Raw genomic sequence first — 25,419 nt, 5'->3', positions numbered from 1 at the left:
TTGAGGCATGGAAACGCATTTGTTCAAAATACATTCTATGCCCAATAATCCTAAAAGTCAAATTAATATTTGTCAAAACTAAGTTCAAGTTGTAAATTATGTGGTAATTAATGAATATAATAATGATGCAATTACAATTGCGTAATAATTGGTTATATTTATATAATAATGATTGATATGGGTTTAATATTTTATTCTCAAAAGATATAATTATATAGTATAACAAAGGCTACCCAAAGTTTAGTAGGGAAATTTTGAGGGAAAAAATATTGAAAGCTTTTACCTAAAAAAAGAACTTCATCCAAAACCAAACCAACCAACTGTTGTACTTATCGTATATTGGGGTTGGTTGAGGAAGGAATGAGTCTGGCCAATTACTAGGCGTAACAGTTTACATGCCTATAACGGTTGTAATATTTATTTATAAGCATTTTAGTAGTGTATTACTAAGATTTGTTATGCCTTTTTCAAGAACTTCTGTTAAAAAAAATTGAAGACTTGAAATTAAGAAAAGATTAGAACTTTATTCCTGGGAAGGTAAGTTAAGCAAATCATTGTGTCCTAAATGTCATAACCTGTTGATTTTTGTACTGACTTCATACACTATTTCAGTTATGAGTATTTTTATACCAAGTCTTATATGACATTAAATTATTTTTGAATGGATCAACTGAATGGTAAATAAAGTTCATTTTATAATATTTACTATCTATTTTGTGCTGTAGAATATAATTCTACAACAAGCCCTATAACCCAGTTGGCCTATTCTAATAAAATTTGGGTGCTCCTTGTGATATCTTTTGGAGTATATTAAATAAAGTAGTTATTTTTAAAAAGCTTTGCAGTTGCATAGATCAATTCAATTTTATCCACCTATTTTAAAGAAATCTTTAAAATGTAGACTGTTACAAACTTCTGGAGGTTTCTGATTGAGAGAGATCCAATCCTTCAGCTGGTGGGTCTTCTTTTCCCAGCAGCTAAGGCAGAATTCACTGATTCTTGGCTAGTTTTGAGAAAAAATGCAACAAATACATTGTAAAACAATATATAGTAAGTATTATATATAATTCTTTTCATTCAAGTACACGGAATAGGCCAAAATTTAAAAATAAAATGTACAAAACTTTTATGTACATGTTCTTTGGTCCCTAACTGCAAACGATCAAAATTCGGGAAAAACTCACTATCAAACTTGTGTTAGGGTTTTATATTGAACGCACTCATAATAGGTAAACTTCATTTTAATGGTCTAGAAACACGTATGGTAATTGTGTACAATTTACTATTCACTTGTCACCCACAATGATTTTCATTTTGAGGTATGTTTGCAATTAAGTTACATAGAATGTTAAATTAGGTCAAATGTAAAGTCTTAAATTAGAAATAATACAAACGTAACTATGATTATAGATTAATTTATGTTTTTCTCTCATGTATTTGAAATGGGACTGTTAGTATTACGTAGGTTATAGTGGTTCTGTGAGTTTGTAGGCTACTATTTTTTAAGCTTTCTAGCTTTTGGGTTTTCTAGATTAGGTCTTCTAGAATTTTGATATCTAACTGATAAGTACTATTTTGAGGGATGTTTTTCATTCATGGCCATCAATCTGTTTAACTACTATAGTTCAATTTACGATTCATAAAAAAAGTTTCTGCTTTTCGAAACACGTGGTATATTTTGATTTCTTATTCTAGGCCAATTCACTTTCTAAGCATTTTTCTTTTTTTTAAATGCTGCTGATGTCGCTAAACAAATAAATCTCTATCATCAAAATATCCAAATTCTATGTGGTCTAATCATAAATGCTTAAGAGCTGAAAAATAACACAAAACCAATTCAAATGCCATAAATCCATGCAATTATATTGTACATGCAAATTGCCATGACCTGCTTGTTGGCAGACCGGGGTTGATATCGTCTTTTATTTTCAAATAGGTACCTTAACTTTCTGATTTTATTAATATTTCTTTATTTCTAGAAACGATTTGTGAGTAACATGCGTCAATATGAATAGCATTTTGAGTGACAAGTGAATTATATACATGTTTGATAGTGTTGCCAACATGACTTTATTAGGGAATGAAATAATAATATTTATACTTGTACATATAACACTGCGGTTCTTGCTGAACATAACGGTATATAGTAAAATATACAAAACTTATTTCATTTAGTTGTAACAATGTAGTAATGAACATATAACATAATGTGTCGCGATCGTTACAGCAGTTGATTACAGTGTATATGAAACAATCGTAATGCTTAGTGGTTGTAGGGTTATCGTGGATATGTTCATCAATCTAGGCGTAAGTCAGATAGGTACTTTAGTATTATCCAGAGACCATCATTTTTAGAAGAGTTTTTCATAAAAACCTATTCTAAAATCTACAATAATAGAAAGAACAGACTTTATTTGACTTACTGTGAAAATCATCATGTCACCATGACAATTGGTTTTAGCTTTATGCCTCCAAAAGGATGCGGTGCCTGCCAGAAGGAGGCCACTCTGTCCCTATCTACTACTTGTTATTACGCTATATAAGTAGGGTTAGATTAGCTATAATAAATATCTTGCTAGTAATACCAAAGTTAAAGATAACGTTTATGAGCGCTCACGTAATTTGAGTTTAACTTTGGGTACTATCTCGAAGGGTGTTTTTCTTTTCTCACCAAAAGTACGTAGTAGTGCCAAAGCCTGTGCTAATAGCCAATGGCATTTCCCAACCTTAGATCACGTCCCAGATTGTTTAACTTTTCCGACATTATGTTGGTCGATCTTGCACGTGATTTTAAGTGGGAAAAGTACTAATTGGAAGTGTCCCTGGCCATCAGTGTAGGCTTTGGTGGTTCCCCCCGGAAAAATACAAGAATCAATGATTACAATGACATGTAATTTTCACAGTAAGTAAAATGAAGTTGGTTCTTTGTAATAATTTAAGTTTTTAGGTCCTCAGTAAGAAAACCTTCTCCAAAAATTGTGGCCTCAGGACAATACCAAAGTACTGTCTAATACTACCCACTTAAGAAACCCAGAGATCATGGTTTTATGAGTCTACTTGTAAACTTTCCTTACCGGAATGGGAAGGTGAGGGGGTTAGACATGGAACCTTATGGTAAAACTTGATTTGGGATCCTCCTGAAGAAAACTTGTAAAAACGTGAAGTCTAAAAAGGTGGTCTTGTGCACTCTGTGTATGTAGAATTAGAACTACTATTTAATGTATACAGGCTTCTATTTAGCCACATATATTCCGTGCTCATGTAAAGGTTGGCAAGATTTGGAGGCTGCTAAATTTTAAATCCTATTTTTCATTTTCATAATAAAAATATTTGTAGAGCATTTAAAACCATTGAAACTGCTTGCAAAATTCGATAGTGTATTATTTATTGATGGATCTATGGTATATGGACACAACATACGATCAAACCGTCGGTTTTGACTGCAGGTTTGTCTCTTCATGTTGGCGCCAATTTATTTTGGAGATTTCCTGATTGCCTAAAGTGCATCCAAAACAAATTGGAATTCGGGCTAAAATTGGGAGAGCATTTGGTGACAGGGTGCTTTTACTCAGTGGGAGAGTTGTTAGCATAAATGTGTTACATTTGCTTATTAAACCTGATTCTCTTGACTGGATTCCTCTGTTTAGGCTGATTTCTTTAATCATTGAATAAATTTAAGACCCTTGTTGTTTTTACTGTTGACTTTGTCATAACTATTGTAAAATATTGACACTTCATACAACTTGTGGTTGTCATACAACAATAAGTGTATTTGTATTAAATAATTATAATATGTTATGTTATACTACTCATGAATATAACATAGCATAAGGTTGAACATAACATAAAATAACAACACACATGTTGAACATAAGGTTATAACCATATAAGGTTCAATGAGTACAGTGGGTACATGGGTTTGTGTATATCAACAGATATTGTTCTAGAGGGAACCTTCAACTGCGCAACCTACCGCTGTATTACTCTTGTATAAAAAAGTATAGATATCCAAGTTAATAAATTAATCATAAACTAAACTAGTAAAGCAACAATAACTGGAGTTATTAAAATTTAGCTTGTTTATATCTGCATTTAGATATATAAAGCAAATCATTTACAAACATTAACTTCTACTTTTTTTCGACAACAGTGAAAAAAGGTACCGATTATGGCGTTTTTCATACAAATTGCAAATTTTGAAATTCGTTAATCGGGACCTTGTGATCCAATTGAGACCAAATTTTGTTACTTTGGTATTATCCGGAAGCCTCTATTTTTGGAATAGTTTTTCTTACTGGTTTTTTTTTTAGTTTTTTTTTGCAAAAATCATAAAAACCATAATCGTATGTTGTATGATTTTGCTGGATTGCTAACATAACAACCTTTCAGAATCATAAGATAATTCTAATCTATAAGATACCAACTAATTAGAAATGTGTATAACATATGGTACCGTTTTCAACAACATCTGCCAACGCATAAGATAGCATGACCACTTTAAAGGTCTTGGTTGTACAAGCTGGGATCATCAAGCAGCTGACGCCTCTCAACTGTGACATATTTGTTGTTTCCAAATTGTGCAAGTTTACCTTTATGCTCACTTATGCGTTGACGGATTTCGTTCTGCTGGCATTGTTATAAAAATTGCAAAATAGTTGGTATCTTATAAAATTTGTATAACTGATGCAAAACAGCTGATGCCTTTCAATTGACAAAATGTTCTTTACTCCTGGCTTATGCAAGCATACCTTTAACACATTCGCTGCTAAAAATCCCTATATAGAGTTCCGTATATGCTAAAATTTTAATAATATATTTTTACTTACTTGTGGATGATATATGATAGAAATATATGAAAATTCTAATTGGTCACAAAAATTACCATTTTGGTAATCCGGTAACTGTGGAAATAACAGTCTTCCTTGCCAGCTGGTAACTCTAGTTACTGCTCGCACTAGGGAACACCCTTTTATGGCAATGGGAATTTCCCAAATGAATACCTCGTAGCTAAGTGAACTGTATTTTATTGGTTTTAAAACGAATATAAACAATATTTATATGTAAATGTGTGAACCAAAATGAATGTAAAAGTGTTTATACTGTACATCTCTGACACACTCACTCAAATTCAGTTATTATTTACAAATATGTGGTGAATAATTATAACAAAATATATTTAAATGTTTATTTGAAATGATACAAAAAATTCTGCATTCATCAGTGTGGCTTAGACCCACCTTCACCTTCAGCAGGTGCTTCCAAGAGGGCCATATTCTGTCAACATCCCTAATACCAGTAGTATATTCTCCTTTATTCAAGGAGAGCTGACCACTCTTTTGCATAAGGAGAGATAAACATTTTAGATTGTCTAAGTTCAGAGGCACAAAGGAGCAGGCAAGTCAAAAGAGCAGGCGAGTCAAGGAGCAGGCGTCAAGTGCCTTTAATGCTGCCTGACTTCCTGAAAGTATTACATATTCTGCTCCTTTTGCCCCCTCTTGTACGAGTCTTCTGGCACATTATTCTATTGCTAAGACTTCTGCTTGGAAGACTGTGACATGTTTTTTCACAGGGCCCCTTTTAATTTACTCCTGGTCCATATATACCAAATCCTGTCCCAAAGTTGAGGCATGATCTGTCTGTATAATACTTCTGGACACCTTTAGCAGGGTAGTCTTCCTTATTACTCCATTTATCTCTATCTTCAATATAGACTATATATGGTTTTTCAAATGAGTATTTCGTAACCATACTCTCTGATATGTAGGTTATCACTTCAGCTTCAGGGAATACCTGCTTTATTACCATTTGTCTGTCTATGGAAGTAGGCTTAATCATCTTTTTACTTATAAGCTTAATTGCACTTTAATGGGACCATCATCTTCACCTCGTGCCCCAGAGGAGTGTATCCCAGATCCGCTTCAAGTGCCCAAGTTGGACAGGAGCTTGTTGCCCCGGTGATGCTTATGCAAGCTAACGTTTGAAGATTAGCCTCATCGCGGCTGTTTTTTATTCTACTTTCAGCCATCACACTAGAGCAGAGCTGGTCATATGTGACCATCGGTTTTATTATGGCATTGTACAGGGTTTGTCCGGAAAGTAATAGGACTGAGTTGATTAAAAAACAATTATTGAGCAAATCGTTACAATTCTTTAAAAACGTTCAAAATAGGCTCCTTCTGCGTCGATGCAGCGCTGCCAGCGCGATTTCCAAGCAATGAAGGCGTCACAGAAGGCATTCTCCGGAATAGCCTTGAGAGCCGCGGTGCAAGCTGCTTGGATCCCCTCTGTCGTCTCAAAATGCTTGCCTTTTCAGGCGAGGAAACAAAAAAAGTCTGGGGGGGGCCACATCTGGGCTGTAGGGCGGCTGTGGAAGAGTTGGGATGCCGGCCTTGGTCAGGTAGCTGTTCACAAGAAAGGCGTGGTGATCCGCAATTTCTGGTCGCCAGTGAGCACTTTTAGGACCATCTTCGCACACACTTTGCACATGTTCAAATGCTCCGTCACAATATCATGAACCACAGATTTCGGTAAATGTAACATCTGGGCAATTAAACGAATACTTAGTCGACGGTCTGAGTTCAAAACTTTGCGCACACCAGTCACATTGTCGGTGTTTGTCGAAGTCGAAGGTCTTCCAGCACGGTCTTCATCAGCGACCTCTTACCGGCCCTCCAAAAAGGCCTGGTGCCACCGAAACACACCACTTCTTGCTAAAGCAACATCTGGTTAAGCCTGCTTGATTATATCAAATGTCTCTATCGCAGATTTACCGAGTTTCACACTGAATCTAATCGTGTACCTCTTCTCTAACTAACGCTGCATTTTCGGCATGCACCACTTACAGAAACACGTCACGTGAAAATGCCTATCCTGACTCTTCAGGTGCTCGGAGACAACTGACCAGCCGCTTGTTCGTTAGCTAGGAACGCCCTCTAACCGAATCCAGTCGGTGCGCGCACGCTCTGAAGTACAGTCTCGGCGAAAGAAAATCAGTCCTATTACTTTCCGGACAAACCCTGTATATCCAATATATCATTTTGGGTTTCAGTCCCCATTTAAATCCAAAAGAAATGTTTCTCTAATTTGTCATGTTAAACATATCATCAATTGATGTAATAGTACCAAGACAATTTACGCTTTTGTATCGTAGTCAAGACACTAGTGTTTTGGCAGTACTAATGTGTCACGATCGTTACTTGTGCTTTTAGCATAAAATCCAACAATTTTTTTAACATTTCTTCCTTTATTGTTATTGTTATTCATAATGTTATGGAAAGAAATAGGCCTAACATAAAAAAAATCCTGAATTTTATTTCCACACAGTTTATAGAAAATGCAGAGTGAAAATTATGTTGAATCATAGTAGTTTGGTCCCTTATGTGTTAGGTAAAACGAATGTATGTTTTACAGTACGGGACTGGTGGTTGATGGCATACACTTATTATTTCATCAGCATTTGCATTTTAGAATGTAATCCGACAGCCTGCACCATTTAACTTTCGAGTTTCCAGAAGGCCAAAGTGATTGGTGCAAGGTCTTTTGTTTTTAGTAATAAAGTCGGCTGTTCTAAAAATTGTTGTGTATGTCATTAATTGGGTTATTGACATTTCATCAAATATATTCTTGTTTATTTCTTTTTTAGTTTAAAAAATGATTCAGCAGTTGTATGGTTAGCAAAATTTTTGTGTTCAAAGATATTTTTCCTTAAAGAAGTAAACTGATTTGTTTTGCTTGATCCATTGAAAGATACCAAGTTGCTACAACACTATTTTGATATGCCCATATGATCATATATGAAAGCTCCGAGTTGGACAATTGCCTTTCAAATCTTACAACATGCTTCCCGTTGTAATAATCCAACCATGGAATCGTAATATTTTGCGTTCCCAGATTTCTTTGGTCCAAATGGAAGCACCAAATAGGTAATCAATAGGTTTACCACTAGTCATCAAATTTGATATAATTAGCTTGATTAATTTTGAGGTTGAGAGTCATCAAAAAAACATGTCAACAAATCTTAAATCAGATATACAAATGTATGAGGTTGGTCTGCAACAAGAACCAGAGTTTGGTAAGATTTTGGTTTTGTATTATTTTGACCATTTGGTTTTCTGTTTGTTGATGTTGAAGGACACAATCCTTAAAATTTTGTTGGCGGTTTCTTTTTTCTGGTGATATAAGATAACAAGAAAAGATAATTGTCGTCAATAGAGAAAAGATAATTGTTGTCTGTTCTTTATGATTGTTATCGGTTGCTTCAATTGCATTTAGCAATTAAATCCGAACAAACACATTACAAGTATACCGTGAAGTAAATGAATCCTTTAAAAAGGACATTGTTGTTAATGTAACAACAAGGCTATATTGGAAAACTATATAAGGTGGTATTGTACATCCAGTACTGTAACAAATTCATTTTCTAAGGGTTCAATCCTTAAAATACCTTTTTAGAATATGGTTGGCAAAAGTTTTAATACTACTAAATACTTTATCTAATTTAGTGTGAGTACTTTATTAAGATTTAACCTATGATAAAAAAGTTAACTTTCTTTTTTTTTACTTTGCCTTGTGAAAAAGACTTTATTTATCTTCACTTTTTTTATTATAGCACCATTCCACAATGTCGGGACATAAACTCAGAGGATACTTTCTTCATTTTCATAAACACTTAGCATGTAACTCAGCCTAAAGTTTTCAGACTGTGTACTAGATTTGTGTAATAGAATTGTTTGGTTGTACAATAATTAATTTAATTATTTATTTTCAACAAATAATGATACTGTGATTTTGCTAAGTACAAGCTTGTCACCATCAACCATATTTTAGACTACTAAACTTTTTATCAAATGACAGTATTTAATAACAACCAAATGTTATTTTATAATGTGGTTTAAAAATAACACTCAAAATTAATATGTATTGCATTTCTGGGTGAAAGCCTCTTTATAATATTATAGTTGGTGGCATGTCCTTCAATGGAATGTAAGTAAGAAAATATCAAAGAGATCTCATTAAGGTATTATATAACTACCTAGTCATTAATTTCTGTTAATTTAGAAAAATAATAATAAGAATCTCACACATGTAGCAATAAGGTAAAGGCCATCTAAAATTGTATTGTATCTTTACTATTATTAATACATTATTTTAGTGTTGGACTTGAAATCTTTAGCACTGTATATAAACTGTTGCAAATTAAGTTAATAAAGTAGTAGTAAATAAGCATTCAACTTATCTTTATTATTAATAATTTATATAAGTAATAATATCATCAATATTTAAAGACCTTCTTTTTCCTATTAAGTGTACTTTAATACTGAACAGTAAAATCTAAACAATATAACATCTACTTTATTATACACTCTTATAGTACTATCAAGTCATTTTGTGTATATATTTGTTGTAATAATACTTTATTTTGTATTTCCATAAGATTCCAAATTCTGTAGTATCAAAGAGAAGGTTTGGGCCTTATGTTGAGGGATAAAGTTTAAATTTTGTAATATAAATCGCAGAAAATTTCATACTATATCATATATATTCTATCCACATCATGCTTTATAATACTATACATTTGCATTTAACATTGTTGGAAATTCAGTAGCTTATAGCATAATGTTTCTCGTCTGTACCACAAACACCAATATTTCTCGTCTGTACCAGAAACACCAATATTTCTCGTCTGTACCAGAAACACCATTATGAGGAATTTTAAGAATTGTTCAAAATGTGAAAAATAATCAATACAAATAAACTACGAGAGAAAATTCTCATACTGTGAAAAAGTTTTAATACTTTTATAATTTCATAAAAATATGGAAATAGGGCTACTTTAACATACTTGATAATTTAACTTATATTAGATAATGTTTCAATTTACAGTTGTTCTTTTACTAATGAAAAATCTTAGGAAGAAGGTTGAAAACACAAATTTAATGGTTCTGTGTAGCAAAGTTATTGGTAGATAAGATAAGATTGTAGTGAACAGAAACATTTACCATGCAACATTAGTCACCTGGTCATTGTCATGACTTTATGAGTAATTCCCAGGCATTAGTATTTGAGCCTCCTTAGAGTTTCAAACACTCTTGTTAAGTGTGACTATGTGAATTAGAGGTAATCTACCTTTATTCAATTAAGTCACACATTGAAATTAGGTGACCACATGGTCATTAGCATGTCACACACAGACACAGAAGAGACTATTTTTAGACTTTATGCATGTTTCCATAAAAACCTAGAGTTTGATTTTTCTCTGCTGTCACAATATTTGGATTTGCTATATTTATAATGGGAATTACAAATATTTTCTGGACTAATTAAGTTTTAAAACAATTTTTAATAACAATGTGTTTTACTTTCAGGAACCAATGGTTTCATTATGGCTAATCAACAAAAACCAAAATCATCAAGTTTTGTAAGTATCTAGATCCAGTAGTACATTTACCTGATGAACTAATTTTAATCTTTGATCATGTAATGTCATAAATATCATAAAATCAGTAAACTTGTGTTAACTATCCTCCAATAATTTTAAATTTATTTCACTTGTGTATTTTCTTTTACAACAATAAGTTGTTTCTTATATAATAAGAAAAGCTCCTCCCTCAATGAAATATTTAACTAGATTTTCATGTCTAATAATAATTTTAATGTAAAAATTATAATAAAATATATTGGTTTTGGAGATGAAAATGTTTAATTTATCGGAAAGGAACTGTGAAATATATTCTCAATGTCGTGATTCCATTAAATGTATATAGTTTGTTGCTCCTAATTTCATTAATAAAATGAAATACATAATATTTTGCACTATTATGGGTTGATTCAGTAAAAACCTATACATGATCAAAGTAGCACAGTTGTTAATTTTTTGGCTGTTGCTTAACTTAAAATAGATTTTGTGCAAGATTATGCTTATGAGATTACTAATATAATTGTTTACTGTTACGCTTTCGTCAGAATATGTATGCCAGAACACTTAGTGGAGATAACTGTTGCTGCGTGACAATATTACCTTCTCGTTGTCGTAAAACACTTATCTTATGAATGTTACTGAATATATTGCATTGCTCAATTATATGTTTACATTTTGTAAGGTTGGCAGTAGCTTATTCAAAGCTACTTGTGGACAGGTGTGAAGTCAAGTTCATAATTTAATCTGAAAGACGCTTTGTGGGACAGAACTGAATCGTATTCTTTAAACAGCTTCACTACAAAGATAGGGAAACTGCCCATTTTTTCCTAAATCTGCAGAATGGGTTGTCAGAGTGTTATCATCCTTGTGCACATTATGACAATGAACAGCATTCCTGTTAGTGAAAAAGGAAATTTTAATTTTCATGTAGACCAGACAAAGCAACACATATTGTCCATTATAAACATTGTCTAATTTATACATTTATTCATTAACATTTAAAAATGTGTAAAAAGATATGTATATAATAGTTAGATGCCCTGGAGATGAAATGATCCGCATTGTGTTTTTCTGCATGATCCCTATAAGAGCAACGTGTAACTCAACTAGCTATGAAACAATGAGTTATATACAATGCTAATGTACTTTGTGTTTGTCATCAGTCCACCAACTCTAGGTGTTTAAAGTGTAAACTTAGTTTCTGTTACGTTTTTAACGGTGAAATGGATTTAACAAAGCAATAAATATGAAATCTGTTTCCATTGTAACAGCCTATAAAAAAAATCAACTTATTAGTCATATTTAAAGCAGTGTTTTTGTTGTTGTAAATGCAATTGAGTAGTTTCTGCTACCCACCAACATATGAGTGCGTTTGCTACTTATGCCATCTTGTAACTATCATACCAAAGAGGATTTTTGTTTTGCAATTATTGTGAGAGTTGCCCCATGTAGGGTAAACAAAGATTTTCTATCATTGAGTTGTGTAAAAGTTTTAATTGTACCAAATATACATTTACAAATAGCTGCAGATGGATGTTCCTAGATATTTCTACCTAATTTTTTCTGAGTTAATTGTTTAAATAAATTGCATAGCTTGGTAAATTTATTTTGCGAATTCTTTGTTATAGTTTAAAAACTAAACTCATTTAACAGGTTGTTTTTCTTTTTCTGTTGTTGGCATTGGTGCAGCCGATGTTATATTGTGAAAATAAAGTTTTGATATTAACCAGTGACTCTGTAATTTTCATCGTTTTACGATTGTGAGCATCATTGTTGTGATTGTAATTTTACTAAATTTTATTTTAAACCAGTTTGATTCATTAAAATTGTAGATGAATGAAATTATGACAAAATAAACACTATAGTAACAATTGTTGGAATGTAAATTTGTTTACATAAATTTATTATATTTATTTACCATCAAATACAGTAAAAATTATTTACTCATTCACTACCACATACTTTTATAGTGTTATTGTCACATAAAACAATTTAAGGTTATTTTAAAATTACTATTATTTCTGGGCTATGAGAACAGCTCTGTGATTTTGACCAATTTGCTAATGCTTGATATTTCTTAGTACAATTAGTTTTCATTGGAAATTGTCAAAACATGTTTGTATACAATCTTATTTACAAATAGTGTAGCTTTTTTGTGCTTTAATTTATACTAAAATTATTTTTTGGAATAAGTTCTAATCTATGGAAAATTTGTATGGTTAATTTTAGTGTGTTCAGTTTTTTATGTATAATCAATTTTGGTTTTATGAGAATTTTTGCATCTCCACTGCATAGACACCAGTTAAGTCTCGTAGTTTGCCTGTTTTACCCGTCTCATCTCAAGTTACAGTTCAATCAAATAATCAGTCAACATTTTATTCATAATCTTTAGCCATTTGTCAATTCTTGTAGTTTTCTGTTAAGATTTTCACTTTCTCATAGAATTTTGCAACAATTTCATATTTCATTCTCATAGAAGGGCTGTTATAGAACTAAACTCCCTTATCGGTGATTTCATTGAACCAGTGTCCAAAACTGATGATCCCAAGTTTTAATTCGCTGTGTTTCATTAACACTGTCTTAAAGCATAGGTTTAGTAATAACTTTGTACTCCTGTACACAAAGAGGAAGAGCTAATCATGTTTTTAAGCAGTTAAAAAAGAAATAAGTTTAAAAAGTTTACAGTGTAATATTATAATTTTAAATTTAAATAAAGATATTTATTTTAACTGCTGTAGAATCTTATGAGTATATAACAGAGATATAATATAAAAGTGATTTGCAATATAAGTATGTAACAGGTAGAATACACACAAGAGTGCACAACATGGACAGCATATCTCCACCCTACTACTATCAAACTAACAATACACCCTCTAAACATACATACAAACCCATCAATTTTAGTCCTAATCCCTGTAATTTGTTAGTATGAGAAAATTGGTACTGTATCAACCATATTCAGCCATTCTAGTACATTGTTTTTATGTTATACTGGTACAATTTAAGTACTTTAAAGCTTGTTCATGTTTGTACATATAATATGTGCTGTAAAATAAGAATTTGCTGTTGAAAATCTTTAAACCAATTTCTGTGTTTGTATTCAAAAGTGTGAGCCCATTCTTGTAGAGTCATCACAATTAAAGTTTTCAGGCACTTTTTGAGGATCTTTATACACAAATAAAACCAATACTCTAATCAACTGTTTTATACCCAGGTCATCTATTCCATCTATAGTGCTTCCTACATGTATCACCAACATCTTCCCATGGCCACTTTCTTTATCGTTTTTGGAGTTATACCAAGTGGATAACTCCAAAAATGATGGTTATTGACTTACCATTCAATGCAATAATATCTCTCAATGATTTATTGAACATAACTGCCAAAAGCAATTATGATTTGTTTTAGGGTCAAGACTTCTTGAAATTGGCAGGAGGCGTAAATTATCTTCCTGTTGGTATAATTAATCGGTGATGGCCATTCGAACCAATTATCTTATGTGGCTTCTTCCAAAAGTTAGCACATATTTCCTTTTAAACAACATTGTGAAAAACACACAACACACAAACAACGATCATAGCGTACACCTGACTGACTACTACACAACAACAAGTGCACTGACCAGAACTACGATAGTGCATGACATGGAAATCTGGTACTGAGGGGCAAAGCAATTTCTAAAAATGTTAAAGTACTGACTAGAGGTTTTGGTCGCAGCTGAGTTTCATTCAGAGCATGGCTTTAAGTCTACAGTAGGTCTGAATTCAGGTCTCTTTGTAATGCTTCTTTATTTTTAGTCTCAAACATTATAGCTGAAATAAAAAAAAAACACTTGAAATAGATACAGATAAAATAAGACAGAATAGCAAAAATGCTTCCAATTGGAATATTAAATGAGAATGTTTTTTTAAATGACAACAGTGTATTTTTCAATCAAAGACTAACCGCCGTTAATATTGTTTAATTATATGGTGATATATCAATTAGAAATTAAATGTATGTACTGTATTAATGAAATGTATAATAGTTCAAATTAGAAAGAAAATATTTAGATAAGAACATCTATTTGAACTATGGTAGCAAAGTTAAGTTAAACTTAATATCTAGAAACAGGGTACTAAGCTAAGATAATAGGATAACCATAAAAGGCTGCAGTTTAAGCTGCAAAGAAATAAATGGGATTAACTGTAATTATAGAGATACAGTCAATAGAATTTGAAATCGATTTTGATTTATTTCATCTGTAAAGTTGTTGAGAAACGCATAATACACCATGCCTGGGATTTGAAGTGTTATGCATATTGAAAAGAGGAATTGGTAGATTAATGATATAAGAAATAGTACTGGAACATTGAAGTGCTGAGCTGTCAGAAACCAAGACAATGACCTCTATTACTGCCATGCTGACAGAGTTGCTTGTACAGCCAACCAGCAATCACAATCTAATCATCCTTTTACACATCATTATTACATGATATACCTCAATTAATCACATTCTCTTTTCTTTTGCTATTTTAAACCTTTAACATTGATTTCTAGATTTGTATTTACAGTGATTTACTCCAAGAGATTGTTAAAAATTATGAGTTGTAGCTGTCAATTTTCCATAGTAAGTAGATCAACTACTCGTCATAAATTAATTAATAAACTTTGTTCTAGATTTTGTTTTGTTATTGTGTGATCAAATCATCTTAGTTAGAGTGGGATCACATAATTGTATGTAAAATTTGTTATCTTCATTGCTGTTATAATTCACAATATATGGACTTGTTTGGTAGTAGTGAGCCAATCATGAATAATTCTTCACTCTCAGCATCTTGCTCATCCTATGGTTGTTTTTTTATGTCTTGTTTATTTATCTTAATTTTTAGTTCATTTAAAATTGTCTTATTTTATAAAATACGTTTTATTTATTACCAAATGTACTCTCAATATCAAGTAAGCGGGTGTTGTAACGGGGTGAGGAATAACTTGTCTCGCAGCTTAGTAGTAGAAGTGCGTCAGGCTGTTCTGAAACTGGAATGGTTCTGACTGAAACGTTCTGCACTCTGAAGTATTGCCACGAGATGGTTCCAGTTTCAGGTGTTCCATTCTGACAGGTTTTAGTCTACATCATTGATTTCATGGGTCATCTCTTACTGGAACGATATATAGTACATACTACGCTCTGGATCGCTTCGATAATTATATTTGAGATGCAAGCTTTTCCACTACATAGTTGCCTTGACAATATTTACTAATAGATTTTAAACATGTCTCTGCTCAACTTGTTTTCGTCCATTATAAATATTTTATCTTGATATACAGTACCACAGCAGCAATTAACATTTTAAATCCCCTCGTAAAGTTACTGACATTTTTGGTAAAAGTAAACTAAACAATTTAATTACACAAATATTTTACGTCAGGTATTATGCATAGTATTTCTGAAATACTGACAATTTCTTTAAATCACCATATAAAATACAATATCAGAAGCTAAAACAATGATTAAATATTGAGAAAGTAAACTTTAAAATGTTAGATTTACTATTTAACAGTAAAATAAATAGTTATTTTTAATTATCTCCATTCCTATAATACAAACAATTGAAAGGATTAATGACCACTGTAAATCTCAAATTACAGAACCTCTAACATCCATATAAATAATCCAGTAGACTGACAGCAATTTAAAATGTTGCCATTACCTGTAAACTAGATTGGAACTAGAACACTTAGTAGCCTATTAATTTTTTGATTAACAAAGACTAAACGCCTGGAACTTTTTGGTACATTAGTAAACCAATTCCGACGGAACATTGAGTTCCAAAGAAATGAACTGTTCTGGGAACGTTCCAATGGAACTAGTTCCAGTTCTTTGGGCACATCTCTTCTTAGTAGTGGTGACATGATTACAAATTTCCAGGTCAAAGCTAAGTATTGAATCTCAAGCCAATCAAACACATCTTCTAAATTTAATATAACCTAGATTAAATTTAATATAAATGTTTCTTTATCACAAATTTTTGCGGTCACCACTTCCCTTTTCGTATTGTGTAGTTCTTACCTTAAAAATCTTTCTCAATTATTATGAGAACCGTTTAGGCTAGAAAGATGGTTTATATTATTTTTAAATTAGTATTTTTTATTTTATCATGTTGATTGTGGCCGATGCCTTACGTCAGCACTAGTCGCACGCACGCACATATTTTCTTTTCAAGGATTTAATCACAGACAATAGGTTTAATTCTATTAAATGCAGCCAACATTTCATTGAGTAAGTTGGCAAAAATCCAAGTAGGCGCTTTGAGCAATGAATGGAGTGAGATGTACACAGAAGTATTTGAGTTGATTACTATCATAGTCTTATGTTTAAAATCTGACTAGTCAGTGTTAAGAGCCAGCTGAAGTAAAATGACCTCTATTTTTCACTATAAAAACAACGTTAAACCTCATTCGGTTTTACACCCGTATTTTGGATCATAGCATTATGAGAAATATCTCATTTTAAAGGTATATACGCATCCAAATGCTTTTTAGGTTTTTTTACAGTGTATAATTTTTGAATAGTTAAAAGATGAATTACAACTAAGTTTGTCAATTTTTCTGATTAACTCGTACAAATATTGAAAAAACTAAAAAGCGTTTCAGTGTGTATTAGTTATATCTTAAAAAATGAGAAATCTCCCATAATTATATGACTAAAAAGAAAGTCGAAAAACGTGCATGAGGATTAACATTGTTCTTATACAGGGTTAATAAAAATTCTGGAGTCTCCCTGTTAATATTGTAACGGCTCACACAAGAAAAACTAAACTCTGCACACCTTTATGTCTGTTATGAAGTACTTTTTGGGCAGAATTACTGCTTCGTTCACAAACCCCCAGAACGGAGGATTTTGGGGGTAACCCAAAAAATTCGGTAGACAAGTTCCATTGAGCGACCCCTCATTTTGAAGGTCCTGGCAAAAGAAAACTAACAATGCAAACTAGAGGTCCCATCTTAGCCAAGTACAAAATGGCGGCCAATTGAAAGTTTTAAAAATAAGAATTAACTACTTACAACCTAAGGCATAAGTAACTTTTGGAGCAGCGAAAAAGATTTAAATTGTAAGCACCACTCAGTGACTTCTCATTTTCAAGGTATTAAAAAGGAAAAAAATCAAAGTAACGTATGGGTTTAAATGTCAAATCTAGCAAATAACAAAGTTTAAAGAATTATTGGGAATGCCTAATTGCAGGAAAAGCTAGTTATGCCCAAAAAGTTTAGTGTATATTTTATGAACCGTTACAATATTAACACGGGTTTTCAGAATTTTTATTAACCCTAAAATGTCATTTTACTAAAGCCGGCTCGAATCGAACACACGCGGCAAACTGAACATGCGGCACATAAAGACACGCAACTGAAGATTCGGGCCAACTTTATCGGAATAAATGCGCTCCGATATGAGATAACGTGCTACTTAAAGACACGACTAGATTTTATGCTATTTAGACTCGGTTTATCTTGATAGTAAATAGTATAGTGTTTGTATAATGAGGATAGCTGAAGCCGCGGGCCGACATGATGCTAATTGTAGGCGCGGCCTGACATCACTAAACATGTGTATCCGCTTCGAATACTATAAAGAAGGGGTCCAACACGACGCAAACTAAATACCTGTCTTGACGGCATTTAAACACTCAGATTGTCTTGAACCGCAGACCAAAGAAAGAAACAGAATGGCAACAGGCCAGCGGCAAGTGAAGTCAGGTCAGAGCGGTTTTACAAATGAGGAGTGGGGAGGAAACGTATTAGTCATCCACTAGGAAATGTCGCTCCTCACTATTTCACTAATGTCAGTACTGTCACTTATAACGTATGCTAATATTATGTACACTTCAACAATCGTAGTTTATTTAAAAAAACAATAACAAATTTGCTGCGTTTTAAATGTTTTATAAAAACAGCGACCAATAAGCGATGGTTAATTGTTGTAATTTGACGTTTTTTTACATTTGTACTGTGCTTCTTCAAATTTTGTAAAGTATACTACACTCCTCTGTGTGTTTAACTAAACATACACACTCATGTAAAAAATACCACTGTAATACTATTTCCCATTCAACATGTTTGTTATAGTACCTGTATTTCTATAATTAGTTAATTAGTTATCAAATTAGCATTTATAGATCTTATCTTGAGTTTTAATTAACAGATGTAAGTAAGAAAATAATTCACTGTTAAAGACGTATTAGGCTAGTTTTACAATACTGGATTTGGCCTCGGCCAGGTTATTAGCGGACAGCGGTGAGAGGTGCCGGTGAACTTTAGCGACTGAGCGGCGACTTAAAAGTTTAATGTTTGTGTTGTGGCTACGACAGACGTGCGCGGTACCACACGGTGCCGCTGATACGCCGCCCGCCGCCAACTCGCGACATTAAATTTTTCTCCCGCCGCTCAGCGCTCGTTACACAATGTGATTGCAATAAAAAACTCAAAAACAACGCTTGTGGTGGCTACTACCGCTCTGCTGTCCTGCAACTTTATCGCTTACTTCTCGTATAATGGCAGAGACCGTACTCGCATCGCGACCTGGCCCGAGCGGCCGACTCATGCGTAGCAACTGCTTTTGGTATTTTGTAATTAAGAAAGGTTTGGTTACTAATGTTTATATATTATTATAATAAAAATGAAAATCAATTCAGATTTTCTACAATGGTAATCATCACGACTGCTGTATTTCTGTACATGAGTACAATGTTTGTATTAAACATGTATTTATGCTTTACGGCAGTGTTAAAGAGGAACGCTGCGAATTAAAACTGAGCAACAGTTTTGGACACGGATTCGGCTTCAACTTCTGCAGTAGCCCTTGTATGAGAATGGACCGCCTATGTATTCTTTGGTTTGTGTCTTGAACCCAGCTAAAACGCAACACAACAAAAACCTAAAGTTATGAACTCGCAAGACGCCAATTAATATGCGCGTTAATAAAATGACAATTAAAGAATACGTGAGTGCATTGAAATTGTCGTCAATAAATTAAAGATGTGGTCCAAGTTATTGATTGTCGTAGACTCTGTACGAGTTGACGTTAAACAACTTAACAATCGCCTGGAATAATTGCAGACCCACTAACCGATGCAATGGTTCGACATGAACAAAGAAGTCCGGCCCAAAACAACTTATTTTTATATTATCAGGTTTAAAATTATATGTATGTTATTAGAAACTAAGAAGGTTTACCTGTAAATAACTAGAACAAATTTTTCAATAATGAATTATTTATTAGAATGGATAGGTGATTATTTTATAAGTATACTTGATCTCCTTTGAGCTACAATCGTTTCTGAACCATATCATGCCAGAGACTCATATTTTATCAACCTAATTTATTATCACTTGTAATTTTGTTTACAATCTTTGAAGTGACTACAGTCCCTGTATACCATGGGAACACAGTACAAGAATAGATACTCGATTCCGCCTCTGGATTATGGGATCGTGTGATTTTTAGTGAAACCTAAATATTTTTTGACGTTTAAAAATTTCTCGGGATTTAATACATTCCCGATATCTTTATTTCGGTCTGGTTCTGGTGTTGCTGGTATAGACAGTAAGCATATATTTTCACTATACAGGAAACCAATTCATTTGACATGGTATTACATAAATAATCCAACCATCATAGACAACAACATAATGGTTTCTTTTAGATTAATGTTCTACAGATTAGAAAAGGTCCCCACGAATAAAAACGACTATATTAAAGAGCTACAAACTATACTATATATAACACAGAACAATGGTTATAATAAAGAAGAAATCTATAAACTTCATCTAGATATAAAAAACAAATACTCTATCTCCAATAAACCACTCCCACGAGAAATCTCTAAATTCACACCAATAGAGTAGAACAAACATCTTGAAAGTATTAACCAATATGTTTAAAAACACGGGTTATCATTGGCATATAGAACCAAAAACAAATTACAGAACAAAATTAAACCGTCAACTGACAAACTAGATATTATTCCAGTTCAGGTGTTTATGGATTGAACTGCACTGACTGAACATTTTTACATAGGCCAAACGGGAAGAACCTTTAAAACCCACTTTAAAGAGCACATTTTAGCCCTTAATACAAATTACAGACAGTTTAAATTCGCTGAGTACCTGAATAATTACATCCATTCTTATACAAGTACCTATAGCAGATAACATGGGAATATTACATAATTGCCATAAAGAACAAAGATTAAATAGATTATAAGACACCGTAATAATTAAAGGCCATTGTAAAAGTGAGAAAATATTTTAAATGAAGGAATCGGTGGCAGGAACCATTCCATTTATGACGGCACGATGCGGTCGACTCGAGCGAGATGTACGAGATACTGTAACGAGGAAGACACCTCGACCAGGGACATGTTACGCGAACCAGTCCGTGCACGACGCGGACGCTCAACTCGGCCATATTGTCAAGATTTTCTCCATATTCCTAACTATTTTAACCTTGAAGACCTTGAGTATGCGTGTGACAGTGCCGTGATGATGTGATGTGACGCGTCACGCTTGAGGATATAATGGATTACTTCAAGCTGTGAATACACAATATGATACCTGATATCGATTGTACTGATTTTAAAGACGTGTTTTTAAGAAATGGATTGGTTCTCGGTGTTGGTGTCGCTTGTTCTAAACTGTATTAACCGTAAACCTGAGATGTTTTAATAGGGAAACGGCAATAATCGTATATGGTCGGGGAGTATCCGCGCGGCAGCACTGAAGTGAACGTCGCGTCGCGTCTTTCGGTCTCTGAGATAAATCGAGTCGTTTTAAATTTTAGTTAATTGTGATGATATTGGGTACTAAATACTCAGTTTCGAATCAAATCTGATTGCGTTGCTATAAGTTAAGAAAGGAAGCGGTGGCGAGCGGGCGGCCGGCAGACGTGACTTGGTGCGGGGATAATAAATCATGCTGTGCAGTGCGACGTGGAACAAACTATTGGATTACGGGAATCAACACGACGCTGCATGAGCTATTGCACTTCAACAAAGGCACATTACAGCTTGGAAGGAATTATTGTGATGCAGTAAATGGTGTGCCTTTATACTGCACTAATACGTGACGGACGAAGATAAATAACTTGTAAAAGAAACAGAATAATTGTTTGGCAATCAGATATTGAAAATTTTATGTGCTGATATTTAGCACTTTCAGCCCGAGTGAGTCTTAAGTCGTAAATTAATTACTGCAGAGTAACGTGTACATCTGGGGCTGAAAATGTTAATGTGGAGCAAATGATAACACACCAAAAACTCAATTAGCTATGGACAACAAACAAGCTTGGACACTGTGAAACCAAACTTTTGAATACAGTTGGTGTCCCATTGTATTTTTTTTTTCCAAAAACAGTTGAATAAAGTTCATAACCAATTTTAGAAACCAATAAACCACTAATATTTTATGTTTGTGTTCTACTAAGAACGGAGGTGAAAGTTCAATAAATGAAAATCGGAATGGGACATTTTGTATAGCCCGCAATACCTTAAGTGTAAGGCAACAAAGTGAGGTTTTGCCTGCGTAACAGCTGATAATCACAATATACTGCCACCCACACTTGTGTCTAAAGCTCACTTTCACTTCCATTAGTAGACAGGTGTTTAGTGTGGGTCGAGTTGGTTATGACAGTTGGGTTTTATTGTTTGCTTTGGCTATGCCTAAAAAGGTAGAATAATACAAATTTGTGTACAAAGGACAATTTAAAACGTAATGGTTTGCTTGGTAGGAAAAATTATTGGCAGCGACATTCCTGTTGTTACACTTGTTATACATCTAGAGTGTTTTCTCACAAAGTAATTATGTGTCACTTTTCGGCATAACAAAATACATTCTTAAATTAAACTTAAAATTTAGACTAGACTTTGACAAGAATAACAATTCCTAATAAGACTAAATTAAATATTAGCACAGATTTATTTTTGGCGGAGCTGTCAGTCAGATAATAGCTTTATGACATGAATGTTCCTTGAATTCTATTAAATAACCTTGACATGTACAGGAAATAAAGGAATTGTTGGGCACACTGATTATTTCATCCAATTATATCAAAACATAAAAAGAAGTTCGTTTTTCAAAAGACACTACGGTTAATGCTCTGAAAGGAAGTCTGAATATTTTTTGTGAACATGAGATTAATCTTTAAAGAAAGTAAAACCGGAAGAATAATCATTGCAAGATGTGCTGTCTTTTTTTATTATTTGCCTTACCTCATTTCAAACACACACTTCCACTGTGATGATTTATGTGTCAACTGAGGCTGTCTTCTAACTTTGGTGGTGTCGGTGGTATGTTTCCTGGGCCAGCAATAATCTCTATAAGTGCCAACTGGAAATGCAGCACACCTATTTGGTCGTTATTACATTCTTTTTTATAATTGTATACTACAAGTGAATTGACAGCACATGTGCCAAGAAGAAGTTCCAAGACAACTTTCATTTATCGACGAGTGATTTTTGTGGGAGAGATGTAATAGGATGACAGCTGGTCAGACACATTAACTCCTCTTTTGGTGTTAATGTATGCCATCACTTACAACCAGTGTTTGTTAGGATGCTTTGGTCCTCTGCGCAGGTTGAAATCAGGAGGACAGGCATTTCATTGATGTGTATGATTACTATGACACCCTTTTTTATTTTCAGTGACTAATGCTTAGCCTTTTTTGATTATTTTAACAAGCTCCTTTAGATTAATTATTAATTCTGTTCACACGAATGGCACCACATAAGTAAGTTTTGTTGTGAAGAACAAATTATGCAGGAGGAACAAAACTATAAAAGTTATCAGCAAATATAGTGTGACCCTCAAGCAACAAATAAGAAGCTAAGAAGAGTATTATCTTCTGGGCATTACTTTAATTACCCGTAATATCATTTGTCCCAGCATAAATTTTACAATTGTGTATGTACCCTTCACCACCCGAAATACAGTATGATCCACCAGTGGGTCACAATGCATCTTATTAAATATGGTATTAGGAATACATGTCATGATCCATTCATTAATGAGTCATACAATACAAATTATTAAAAAAATTGAAATAAGGTTTTTTTTAGCTTCTGTTGGCCTTTTATATAGCCATATCAAATCTTCCTGTGCAAAACACGCAATTACGCTCACAGGTCATAAAATACCCAAATTGGCACTGTTATATTAAGAAATCCATAGTCCAGAAGATTTTGGACATTGTGAACATTTTAGTAAAATTGTAATTAGACATAGCTATAGCTAAAGAACTGTAAAATAACAAGATAAATCTTATTATTAAAAATTTTATGCTGTTATTTTACAGTTTTTAGTTAACACAACACACAGTTTCATTACACAGTTGTTCAAGTTTTTTACAATATTGTACAACTGTGTCGAGAGGGAGTGATAGGCAATAATTTGTATGTCCAGTTCTTGAATGATTTATAAAGTGTAAGAACTTTTTATGTAAACGTTTTCTCTATCAAATACATAGAAATAGTGTATAGTAAGCTACTTTTAGTAACCTGAACCATCTTAGAATGACGGTGTAATTATGGTTTTATTATTAAAAATGTATCTTTTTTAGTACAAGGTATGGCTATAATTCAATTAAAAATCACATAAAGTGAATTATAATTAATGAGATCTTTTTAACACGTTCGCTACCAACCGGCACATATATGTGCCGGTAGGTCCATCAAAATAGACCACCATTGTATGAAGTTGGGCACTTCTCACAGACCAGCTCAAAGTAGTGTGGTCATTACCGTAGCCCAAGAGTACAACATTATTCAAATCAATTTATATATCATTTTATAGCCTTAGGCAAATGTATAACTTGATTCCACATCCTCTTTTTAACGTTGTATACATTTTGGCTAGTGGCACATATATGTGCCGGTCGGTCTGTAGCAACAAATTAGGCTTAGGCTTAACCTGAAATATAATCATTTTCTAGTTGCAAATCAAGTAAAAATTGCCATGACTGTGTGTGGACACATTGGGAAAATAATAAAAACGAGTGTTGATATAGTAGTTATGTGTATTGTACAAAACTAAAACAAGATCTTTGGATAAACACTTTGGAAATAGCAGAATATGTTATAAGAAACTCACATAAATGTCTCTTATTTATAAACTTCATTTAGGTAATGGGCTACATTTTAATCTTTGACATAAAACAGTTAGGAACTAAAAAATGTCTTAGGTAACACACATTTTGTTCTAGTTTTTCACTTGTGCCACTCATTGAAAACACTCTGGCATGCAGAGTCCGAATTTCTTGTCCTTTTCATCTGTGCAGTTGGAACATGTGAAGAAAGTTGTTTTCCGCTTCTTCTGTCTTATTCTACAAACATGACACCGTAGCCTCTTGTTTCAATTTGACTGGGTCATGGCTTTTTTGACCTGAGCGTCTTGGGTGGCTGAGAGGGCGTTGTACTGGTTCCAATTGGATATAATTCTTTATAATTATATCCCTGTACAGCAAGTAGGATAACTTTCGAGGAAGCCCTGAAACTCTGTTTGAAACAAGTATGTACTGTTCCATATGGAAATGTCCATTAGGTGGAAAAAAATTTTAATATACCATCTGAGAGATTTTCCTGGGTGTGGAGTAATATGAGAGCATTGATCACAACGATCTATGCCACTCATCATGCCTTTGTTGTAAGCCACAACCATGCGGGGGTTTTCTAGTTACTTCACCTCTTTTATTTGTCACGTCCGTCATCTGAGGGCCATGTGTCGTTGAAATAGTGATCACATTGCGCTTGTCACGCCATTTCATTACAGTTACATTGTTTCTTTGGCGGCTAAATGGTTTCTCCCTTTTTCAATTTAGGTTGGATAACTTCTGGGGGGTTCCCAGCCCTGTTGGCTCGCAAGGTGCCACACATACCAGTCTGATGTTTCATGAGATTTTCAGCCAAGTCCAACGCTATTGTAAAAATTGTCGAGGTATACAATATGACCCCCTATCAATATAATTTTCA

The 25,419-nt window shown here is 33.3% G+C and overlaps 1 protein-coding gene across 1 annotated transcript in view; it reads left to right on the top strand.

Annotated features, from left to right (window-relative positions):
- The first annotated feature begins 344 nt into the window (after positions 1-344).
- The window catches only part of LOC124369141 (protein diaphanous), a 95,977-nt gene continuing 70,902 nt past the window's right edge, over positions 345-25,419 (top strand). The window contains exons 1-2 of the mRNA XM_046826918.1: positions 345-537; positions 10,365-10,417. Coding sequence (XP_046682874.1) covers positions 10,382-10,417 — 36 coding nt within the window. The 5' untranslated portion in view covers positions 345-537; positions 10,365-10,381. The remainder of the gene's footprint in view (positions 538-10,364; positions 10,418-25,419) is intronic.

Source organism: Homalodisca vitripennis, chromosome X, assembly GCF_021130785.1.
Source record: "Homalodisca vitripennis isolate AUS2020 chromosome X, UT_GWSS_2.1, whole genome shotgun sequence".
Lineage (NCBI taxonomy): Eukaryota > Metazoa > Arthropoda > Insecta > Hemiptera > Cicadellidae > Homalodisca > Homalodisca vitripennis.
This window is presented reverse-complemented; position numbering and strand designations above follow the sequence as displayed.